This window comes from Zonotrichia leucophrys, chromosome 5, assembly GCF_028769735.1.
Source record: "Zonotrichia leucophrys gambelii isolate GWCS_2022_RI chromosome 5, RI_Zleu_2.0, whole genome shotgun sequence".
NCBI lineage: Eukaryota > Metazoa > Chordata > Aves > Passeriformes > Passerellidae > Zonotrichia > Zonotrichia leucophrys.
In genome coordinates, this window is record NC_088175.1 from 41,899,677 (window position 1) to 41,910,888 (window position 11,212).

At 47.6% G+C, this 11,212-nt stretch overlaps 1 protein-coding gene across 2 annotated transcripts; it reads right to left on the minus strand.

The window, feature by feature from the left end:
• Nucleotides 1-220: 220 nt before the first annotated feature.
• On the minus strand, nt 221-11,112 carry INS (insulin). Of its 2 annotated transcripts, XM_064715139.1 has the most exons (4): nt 10,890-11,112; nt 3,297-3,712; nt 2,562-2,799; nt 221-357 (listed from the first exon to the last, which is right to left on the minus strand). In XM_064715139.1, exons 2-4 carry the CDS (start codon nt 3,381-3,383, stop codon nt 221-223), a joined length of 462 nt encoding a protein of 153 aa, XP_064571209.1. In that variant the 5' UTR covers nt 3,384-3,712; nt 10,890-11,112. The 2 variants fall into 2 exon arrangements, with proteins under 2 accessions (XP_064571209.1, XP_064571210.1); XM_064715140.1 differs by lacking the exon at nt 10,890-11,112 and having other exon boundaries at nt 2,562-2,765; nt 3,297-3,359.
• Between the last annotated feature and the right edge of the window lie 100 nt (nt 11,113-11,212).

An 11,212-nucleotide genomic window follows, 5' to 3' on the forward strand; every position in this document is an offset into this window, starting at 1 on the left:
ATGGAGGTCATTCCTGTGGCAGAGGGATAATCTGAAGTGATGGCTGAAAAGTGCTTTACCCAAGCATGGACCCTGACGCCCTAAAGCAGAGTAAAATATGTGGACACATGAACCAGTACAGTCCTTCCAAGAGATCCACAACATTTATTCAATTGCTTGAAGGTGCGGTAGCATAAGTGCATGTTTCTGGCCCAGGAGCACCCCAGTGCCAGCCCTGCTGCTAGTTGCAGTAGTTTTCCAGCTGGTAGAGGGAGCAGGTGTTGTGGCAGCATTGCTCAACAATCCCTCTCTTCACTTTCTCAAACTCCTCCTGCTGGAAGGGCAGCTCTCCCAGCTCGCCGTGCAAGGGACCACTCACTGCAGGGGAAAAGAACAGAAGGTGTGGGACATCACTCAGCACCAGCCCTGGCTCCTGAGCCCTCCACACCCCCTTAGCAGGCACCAGAGTTTTAATCCAGAGTTGGCTGGAAAATGGGAAGGAAGTTGCACAGGTTTCTCCAGGTTGGTGCTGCTGTAGCACCCTGTTTGCTCTCCCAAAATAATCCTGTGGTGTCCAGAAGATGCCAAGCTGAGTGACTATCGGCAGTGTGAGGGATAAAGGGATACAGGGGCTTTACTGGGGAAGCTGTGTAGAGAGGAAGAGAAATCCTGAGCCCTCCCTGGGGTGAGCAACTAGTAAGTGAGATGTAAAAATGGGATTGTCTGCTCTACAGAGAAGAGTTTGGGACCACAGAGCCCTTTAGGCAGTTAGCCACTCTTCTGGGAGCCTGGGCAGACAGCTGGGATGTTCATGGGATGGCAGGGGCAGTCCAGTTATGAGGCTGGGTGCATTTCCCAGCTGTTCCTGAACAGCCTGATTCAGTTGGCTGCCTGGATAAAGCCCCAAGCTGACAGAAAAAGCATTTGTGTGTGTCTGTGTTCACAGCTGGGGGCAAGTTTTTAGAAGCAATGATAAATTAGGGTATTTGGACACAGATAACACTCAGAATTATTATTTGCTGGTGAGAACTTGAAAACTTGTGCACAGATCTGTTCAGGTTTTAGTTGCCCAATGAAAATATGGAAAATGGCAAATAAATCAGTGAGTTTTTCCTGCAGGAAGAAAAGAGCCTTTAACAGCAAAGAGAAAATGCCTGGAAAGTGAGAATGAGATGTGGTTTCTAGGGCAATACAAGTACAGTACAAGATGCGAAATCCCCAAGCCCCCAAAGCGTGAGGCAATGAACAAGGCACAAGAGTAACAAAAAATCATTATGCTAGTGTGCTAGATGGGAAATTTGGGAAAAACTTGGTCCAATGTGAAGCAGAAGAGGAAATAGCCAGTCAAAGTTTTGTGATTTACTTGTCTTCATCCTTCAAGCCAGCTGTGAGCAGACTGTAAACATAAACAGATTGTGTGACAAAGAGGTGGCAGCTCAGGCAAAAGTCCTGAAAAAAAGGTAGAAAATCCTCAAATACTTGCATTCTTTTAGGCATAATTAAAATTCTCTGTACAGTATTTAGGTAGTTTGGCTAATGAAACCTCCAATCCATTTGTGGTGGTGTCCAGAAATGAATAATCAGAGAATGGGCAAATGACATCCCGAACAAATCATGGGCAAACCCTCTGCTAGGGCATTATCTTCTTTCACCTTACAAAGACCCCTATGACTATTTCACAGGGTGGTTACATACACAGGAGAGAGAATTGGATATAAATGAAAACAGTATGTGATGGGAAGAGAAATGGTGGGAGAGATGTATTGCAGTCAGGGGATGTTAAGTGAAGGTTGATCTTGAAACTAGAGGATTAAATGGGTGCAATTTGCACAGGGGTCTCTTCTTCATCTATTCACAGTCTTACTTAGAAGCTTGGAAGCCAGTTCAGTGTGCTTCTCCAGGCCTCACCAGCCAGCAAGGATGTGGACAAATGCAGAATTGCATGTTTAGAGATCTAGAAAATATGACCTAGGAAGGCAGTAGGGTTGTGTAGCTGAGGAGAGGTCAAATAGACATGGGAACAGTATTCAAATATTTTGAAAAGCAATCATAAAAATGAAAAGACTAGGCTCTTCCCCCTGTCCAATAATGAGAAGACAAGAAATAGTTTACAGCAAGGGATGTTCAGGTTAGATAGTGGGAAGAAACACTCAAGAAGAAGGTCAGTTAAGCTTGGGAATGGGCAGCTCCAGAAGGCAGAGGAAGCTTTCTCTCTGGAGGTTTTTATGAATGCAGCAGACAAACATGGCTGAGAAATAGAATGGGAACAACAATGGGGATCCTATCTTGGGGCAGAAAGAGGCTTATCGAGTTCCTCCCACCCTTATTTTCTACAAATATTCCCAGGCTGGTGTAACGATCACACGAAGAAACAGACGAGTTTGAGCTTCCAGGCACAATTCCTTTTGCCTCATAAATCCTCTCTCCCTGCCCGCCCTCTCATCTGCCTTTTTAACCCGAAGAGCTTTTCACTGGCACGCCTGGCTGTTGGTATGCTGAAGGTATTCCTGGCATTCCCCACGGAGGGCATTCCTGGTGTCACTGTCAGACAGGCGGCTGTCCTATCGGCCAGCCCCACTTACCTAGAGGCTGCTCAGCATCCCGCCGGGCTTTGGGCTGGTAGAAGAAGCCCCTCTCGCCACAGACCAGGTACAGGGCTTCCACCAGGTGGGAGCCGCAGAGGTGCTGGTTGACAGCGGCGTGGCTGCTCCCGGGGCCCGAGAGGGCCAGCAGGGCCAGCAGGGGCAGAGATCGGATCCACAGAGCCATGCTGGGCTGCCTGAGGCCTGGGGTAAAGAGGCAGAGCAGACACAGGAAAGTCTAGGAGGTAAAAATAGGTTGTAATCAAGCATTGTGTGTCTTTCAGCTCCTCTGGCATGGAAATGAGACTAAAGTAGGAGATGGACCTTCTAGTTTGAGAAGGAAGGAGAGCTTTGTGCACCAGGATTTACAAGTGACAGTAAATGACTACTGACTATAACCATGAGTCCATCTCCATCTCTATGCTCCATCTCAGGCTCAGGCTCCCTGCTGTCTTGCCTGAAAAGGCAGGAAGAGCCATCCCACCAAGCCCTCTAGTGTACATGGCCTGGAGAGCCAAGATCAGCAGCCCACTCCAGAGGAAAAACCCTCTCTGCCCATTCAGAAGGGGCTGTAATGTGTGATGATGGCCCAAAACCAGCCCAATCTCCTCAAAGACCTGAGGAGGTCTCATTTTCTTGAGCCATCCAGCCACAATGGTCACTGCCTGCTTCATCAGCTTAAGAAGACAGGTCTGCACAATAGGTAGAAAGTAAAAGTGAGGCAATCCAACTTACCCAAGACGAGGCAGCAAGAAGTGGAGAGAAGTTCACTCTGAGGGATGAAGATGGTTGGTAGTAATGTCCCCATTCTCTCTTTCCCATATTTATATGCTTTACGTTCGCCCAAGTGACACAAGAGCTACCAAGAGCCCCTCCTCCTTGATGACACTCCAGCCAAAATTTTTGCTACTTGTGCAAATTAATTTCCCTCTGCGTAGCATCCTCAGGTCTTTATGCAGGTTAAGGTAGAAGCAACTGTTTGCTGTTTCCATCTCATTTAGTCTGCTCTTTTCACTTCCCCAAGCTCTGTCCTGAGCCATCAGTGAACCTTTTAGCAGGAGATAATGGTGCTATTACAGCTGCAATGACTACTAATGACACTAATGCTGGCAATAGACACTGTTGGCATTGAGGTGGTTCAACAGCTGCTTCTAAAATATAAAATTAAAAGCAAACACGTTAATCTGTTTGATTTTTATCACCTTGGAAAGTATGCAGCAATGGGACCAAGTGGTTGGTGAAATCATGCTACTGTCAGGTGTTAGGGGAAGGAAAACACATTATTGTGCTCAGGCTCCCTGGCCACGCAGTGCTCAGCCATAGACACGCGTCCACAGCTTGGGCAGGGGAGGAATAACATCTGCATTTTGCAAGAGACCTTGGGTGGTCCTTTTGGCTCAGCACAAGGCCAGAGTTTGAACATTTGAAATTGTGTTGTGAAAAAAAAATAAGCGTTTTTCCCTTCTCCCACTGAAAGGTTCCCTCTTTCACCTGCCCCTTCAGATTCCTGTTTGGAATTAAGCAGAGTAAAGGCTCAGTCTCTGCCATGTGCACCTGGGAGCTCTGAGCATCTCAGCTCTTCTTGCTGGGGCTCTGTCCAAAATGATGTCTTCACCACCAAGAAACATTTCTGGTAAATCCCAGTGAAAACCAGGAGATACCTGATTACCTCCATTCTGGCTGGTAAGTTTGCTTTTAAAAGGAGATAGATGGTGGGTCATCAGTGGCCCACTGACTTTTATGGGTCTGATTTTGGCAACAGATCTAGCTCCTGCTCTTTTTCACAACATTATACAGTTTTTGAGTACCTTTGTGCTCAACTTTTCTGCCACCAATGGTGATATTGTACTTTATTCTACTTAAAGTATGCTTTCTTTTTCTTTTCTCCTTTCATTTTTTTTTCTACCTGAAAAGGCATTTAATATGCCGGGTATGAGATCATCTTCAAACTTCCCATTGCTCCAACTTTTGAGATTTCAAGTGTTCAGGACTACTGAGTAGGAGACATTTTCTTCTGTTTGAACTCTCTTGCTTGTTTAACTTGTGTTAATCAGCCTGATTCTCCATACACAGGACAAATCAGAAGGAAGCTCACCGAAATCAATGCAAGGCCTTGAGGTTCCTTGAATAGTCAAAGCAATTCCATCCATCAACATTTAGGAGGTAGGAAGTGCCATATGCCCCTGTCAGGGCTGTGAGTGTGAAGTATCATATGTTTGCTAAATGACTGTGATTGCAAAAAAGCTCGTGAGAAGCGCTAAATCTCTGATGAGCACACAGGCACAGGACCCATTTGCTCAAACGGATGCAAGACAAGGTTATCAGTTACATCCCCTGCCATGTAGGTCTCTCAGCCCGCTGCTAATAAATCCAAGTTGTGATGCTCAACTACAGCTAATAGCATTTCTGCACAATGTGTAACACTATCTGTGCCTCTCTTCCCCTCAAAAAAGATATTAGATGTACTTGAATGACCTAGTGGTATACCCATGGAGAGGGGCTCAGGTTTCAGCAAGACAGGAGTTCAGGGAATTCACTTACTGAGACCTTCTTACTACTGGGTAAATTAGTGGGGAATTAGCAGCTGCATGGGATAAAACCTGGCATTTTACCCCAACTGAAGTAGATTGCCAGAGCCTAGAGCAGAAATTTTGTCTGACTCATGCTTCCTCCAGAGCAGGGACCTTGTACCTGGAATCTCACACAGAGAGGACACCCCTCAGAATTGCCCTCCATATCCCCTTGGCAATCATTTGCCTCAGTCATTAGGCACTGCTGGCTGCAGTTTCAACAGCTCCGGGTTCCACGGACCTCAGTCAAGTGATTGCCTTGGACAGGCTCCTGAGCAGGGTGTTCCCCAGGTTAATCACACGCTGAGAATTGCCATTCAGGGCTTTCCTGCTTGCACTTTTGAATGCTACTGAGCTCACCTGAACTCAAGTTTTATTGACACAGGGGCTTTGTAAGGAGACTCCTCCATCCACTACTGTGTCCCTTCCAGGCAGCTTCCCTGCCGGACTCTCCCCTTCCCTGAGCCTTACACCACTGATGTCACAAAAGAAACTCTTTTCTTTTGCTTTGAAAGTGCCATGTTCTTAGCCCAATGCTTCTCCTACTCTTGGCTAACCAAATCCTGGATGTAGCTTCAAAAAGCTGGTGGCATTCCTGCAGCATGCTGCAGCCAGGGAAGGGCTGACTGTACCCGAGCGTTCAGGAATTCCTCTTGGCTCACTCTAGTTTGGGTACAGAAATAAGCCAGAAGATTTATTGGAAGGAAAAAAGATATCATGCTGGCTCAATGTTCAGCACAGGCCAATTTTTTTTTTTCCAAAAGTTTCCTACTACGATTTTTTTCCCCTTCCAAAATATGATCACTTTGATTATTTATTGGAAAACGTATTTTCTTACCATAAATGGTGCTCTGGAATATGAAAAATGCTAGCAGTCATATAAATGGATATAAAATGGATACAAACCGCGGAAAGTTTTGTCTTAGAGGGAAAACTCCCATGTCAGCAGTGAACTGAGAAAGGGGGCCAACAGGGGAGCCCATTTCTCGATGGAAAATCTTTTTCTACAAAATAAATCTCCGCTTATTCCTTCCAGGCTGGGCTTCCCCATGATTTTTATGTCATTAGACAGCGATGAGCCAAGCACTCATGCATTGTTTCAGCTATGCAAGGCTCCTGTGATCCCCCCAGATCCTCAGGTCCACATTGGGCTCACTTGGCTGAAGGGTGGGAGCGGCTGGGTGGGAGTGGGCTGCTCCTGCCCTTCCTGCTAAAGCACCTCCAGACGTGACTCAAAACCACCTCCCTTCCTCACATCCCCCCCCAAGCCTGAGCAGTTGCATCAGTGGAACAAGGTTTAGGCAATCCCCAGTGTCATGTAATCAAGTTTTACAGTCCGCTGCCAGCACAATAAAATCTTTACTACTGTAGATGTCTTGCATTTTCAAACCTTCTCCTGAAAGAATACCAAGCCCACTACAGGGGAACTAGTTAACAATTACAAGTTTGTGCAAGTCTTAGTGGCAGCAAAGGTCAGGGCTGGAGCCAAGTGAGTTCTCAGCACCCAGGGACCCCCAAATGCCACCCAGATCCCCCTCGCTGCCCTGATGCCCTGTGGTCACTGCCACTGTCCTTCCCATGCCTGTGTGTGCATTGCCCCAGAGCAGCAGGGATCTACACAGCAGTGACCGCAGACTCCTCTTCCCTGTGGGGTGAATTCAGTGGCTTTTGAAGCAAATAGCCCCAGTGCTCATCTGCCCTGCGCCAGCAGCCTGCTGGAACACAGCCCCAATCACCCCGAGGGGTCTGCGCTCCCAAGAGCAGGTTTTGGGGGTGACCAGCATCCTTGATTTCTACGTGGTTTCCAGCTGCTTTGCTCCCAGGGACGTGTCCAAGCACATGCACAGTGGCATGGTGTGAGATGAAGGGCAGGGAGGTGACCCTGGCACTGAGGAGGGGCATTAATTCTGGGAATACTTGCAAAGATGCCTGCAAAGGTGCATTGCCTTGGGGAGAGAAGGGGCTGCTGTAGCAAAGGATGAGGCCTTGGCTTATCTGGAGTCACACAATGAGAGATGCCCTTGCCTCAGAGGGGGCATTGTGCAAGCAGAGCAGGAGGGTGCTCGTTTTGGTACAAGTAATCTCGGCTGCTTCCATAAGCTAATGCAGGCTGGCCTGGCTCCCCACTGCCCCTCCAGCCACCAGCCTCAAGCAAGGTGCTCCTGCTGCACTGTGGCCTTCACAATTTTCCAGGCTCTCACAGGCCAGGTGCATTATCCTGCTGCTTGGAGCACAAAGGACAGGTTAATAAAAGAGCAGGGGGTGTCCCAAAGCTCAGTGTAGCCCAGCAGGTCTGAGCCATCAGTTCCCATCGGCTCTGGGCTGGCTGTGAGCACAGGCACCCCCTGGAGATGCAGCTCACTGGCAGAAGATGCAATTGGCAATTCCAAAGAGCCAGTAGATTTCCTAAAGAAGAGAGGAGATTCCCAGGTGTGCTACAGCTCTGAGAACAGCCTCCTGAGGCTCAAACCCTCTGGCCACCCCTCCTGAGTGCATAATGCCTCTCACAGGGACATGGTGACCTTTGGCAAGCCCAGCTCACCAGGGACCACTGAATTTGCAAATCAGTTTGGTTGCACCTTGTTCAAGTCCTGCTGGCCTCTGCAGGCTCAAACCTCTCCACAAGTGCAGCTACCCAAGTAAGCTCAACCAAAATTAATGATCTCCAGAGTAAAGCTCCCAAAATCTTTCACATCCACTTTGGGAAGAGCATATGCAAGGTTATAAATAGAGATGGAAAAAACCAGCTATGCTTCTTTTAACCCTATGAAAATATTAGCAGCCACATGTTTTTTGGGAAGGTAAAGAAGAAAATAGCACCTAAGAGCTGTTATTAGTTCCTAGAAACAGCTATTAGCAAACACAGCAGAACAAATTAGTTTGTTTATCAATGGGGAGAAGATTAACTCTGTGGCTATTAATGGCCCAAAAGTAATCCTTGGTGGAGATGGAGAAACATTAGAAGAGGTGATGACACCCTGCCAGAGGACAAGTACTGAGAAACAAAAGTAACAAATAACTTCCACTGAGTGGAGGTGCACTGGAAAAGCAGCCTGATCAGCACCAATCTAAAAATACCCATTTTCAGCACTGATACCACATCTGTCCTTGTGCCGTTGAGTCCACGAGAACAAACAGTGGATCTTGACCCAGTCCTCAGGAAACAGCCATGAGAGGGGCCATTGAGTCTGTCACGGAGTTTTCTCACCTCCAAAATTTAGGCACTAAAGTCCCATAGTGCCACCACCATGGCTTCCAAGCAGGTGGCATCACAGGTACGCTTTGGGCCTGGAGAAGCCTTTGGTGAAACAGAGCAGAGGATGACCTGGTCCTTGGTCATGGTGCTGGAAAGGATGGGCAGACAGAGCAGAAGGTGCTGGGTGCTAAAACTGGGTGCTGTAAGCAGTCAAAGCAGCAAGAGGGTAAGGAGGGAAATGCCAAAAAATAAAGGAATGGTTTTTACTGGCTCAGACTGGATCTGTCCCAGCTGTAAAGTGGTCTCATGGATTAAAAATAAATCATTGTGTCACATACATCTGTGTTTTTGACCACTTCATATTGATCTAAAACCCCATTTTCTCCATGACTTCTGGAGGTGCTGCTTGCTCCTTCACCTTCACAGGGTATACCTTGAGCTTCAGCACTTCAGGTTCCTCCAGCTGGGTTGGGACCTGAGACAGGTGCTGTGAGTTTTTCCTCCTTCCCCCTCACTCCTACAGCATCATCCATGTGGCATTTGGTGTTTTGCCAGCTGGCACAGCTCTGTGCCAAAGCACCTTTCTCAACACTGGCACTGAAAAAACCCAGCTCACCATTGCTCTTACGAGCTGTGGTTGCTCCCAGACATCCATCTTCCTGGCACTGTCATTCCCCTCTCCCAGGGTGCTCCCCTGGGGCCAGGAGGACTTGCAGAAGGGCTGCCCCTTTTCCTGCTTGTGGTGGGCCAGACCCCACTGAGGAGTGCTCTGATCTCCCCTGCCAGGGAACGGGAACTCCCGGCTCTGATACCATTAATTATCACTGGGTAAGTGGATTGTTTGGAGCACTTAAAGCTACTTTAGGGATTTGGATGCACATGGGTAACTAGCCCATAGGCTTTCCTATGGGTTCCTAGACAAGGAGGTGTAAATCCTGCTGATAAGGCTTGTTAGTGATAGGGGGCTGGGCAGGGGGAGAAGGGGGGCTGTTTGGAACCAGGCACAGGGATCTCCAGGGCCGGGAGGGTTAAGCCCGCTGCTGCAGCCCCCTCCTGCTGCTGGAGAGCCCCTGGCCGGGGGGAGGCTCTGGAGGGCTGCGGGCAGTCGGGGTCAGGCTGATTTACAGCGGCAGAGGAACCGGGGCTGTTAATTCAAAGTTGCCGCTTATCGGTGTTTGGAAAGCAAGCTCCGATCTGTTGGTTAGCGATTTGGCCTTTGCTGTAAATAGAGGGGCCCCGTGCTTTGCTCTGACATTTTTGTCTTATTATCTTGTCTCAGCCTCCGAGGGAGGTGGGAGAGTTATTTAAGGCTGACCTTAGTGGAAGGAAAATGAAAACTCCCTTACCCCACCCTGTTTTTCTCTCACAGTCCTTGGTAACAACTGTTGCATTGAAATATCTGTGCAAGACACTTAATCCTCCACCATCCCCGAAAATATTTTGTAGATCAATTCACCCTGCTGTGCCCAGAGAAAACAATCAAAAGATACCAAGTAGAACTAATGTCAGGAGTAAAAAAAAAAGGATTTTGTGTCATTATTTCTCCAGAAAAATCAATGAGGATAGGCCTTGAATCCATCAGAGAATGGAGATCACCATTTAGCCTGTCCAGTCTTGCATTGCTGTAGTTCAGGTTTAATTCAAATCTTTGTATCATGAGTTTGAAAAGCAGTTGCTTCATCACAAGTAACTAAAGATAAACCTCTGAACATAATATACAGTGACAAATACAAAGTAGCTGATTGGAGCTGGAGAGAATATTTTGGATTTGGGAACATTTAGATTGAGATGCAAACCCTCTACAGCTCTGGAGTAGAGCACTCAGGGGGTGCACAAGGAGTTTGTGTGGGTCCCATCCAGCCCTGTCGGGATGTGCATGGGTTTTGGGAGGTTTGCTGTGTACAGAAGTAAACACGTGCATGCACTACAGCTGCCCCTGAGTGATTCACACCTCACACAAGATGTTCAAAGTGAATTGGTTAAGAGACATAGGAAGAAATCCTCGTCCATTTGGAGCACAGCACTTGCTAGACTGAAAAACATCTGATCTCCCAAAAGCTTGTTTTATTGACCTGTCACCGCCAACCCCACCAGCTGCACAAGGAGAGTACTGCAAGGCTACAGTAGCACATCTGGGGTGCAGACACGTGGGGTTTTCCAATCCCTTACCTAATCTTTGCAAACCTCTTTATCCAGTTAAAAACAACAACAAAACCAGAACAAAACAAAACAAACAAAAAAAATCACCACCCAAAACCCCCTCGTGATCAGTTTTCAAGGCTTTTCAGATACTTTCTGTTTTCAGCTGTGCCAGAAAAATGTCAAAAGATCATCCCTCCACCTAGAAAACCTATCTTTCTTCCAAACACTGTAATGAACAAGTGTCGGAAAGCTGAAAACAAATTCCTTGCAGTGGAAAGTGCAGTACCCATTGTGGTCCCTGGGGAAAAAGCCGAGTCTGATTTGAGGTGGTTTAGCAGCAGGAATGACAGCTCAGGTCAGGCGCAGCCTCACCGAATCGGTTCCCCTCTCCGGGGAGGCGGTGTGTGTGTGCGCGCATACCTGCGGCCACGGCATTTGTAAATAATTGAGTTCTTCTGATCCCTGCCACCACGGCACAAGAAGAAAGATTTGGTCCTGAGGGGGCTGACAGAGGTTCAAGCCCCAGATCTGCCACTTAGACACTTCTTCCCAAAGCTGTTTAGGCATGTAATTACTTTTCCGGCTCTGTGCCTGGTCTGAGTCTCTGATTCTCTGCCTCCTTTTATCTGTCAGCTTTTTACAGGGACAAGAGTACTCCTCTACCTCCCAAGCATGTAATGAAGACGATTCATTACAGCTGTAACACTTTAACGAGCACTGTGAAGATACAGGGTATCCTTACA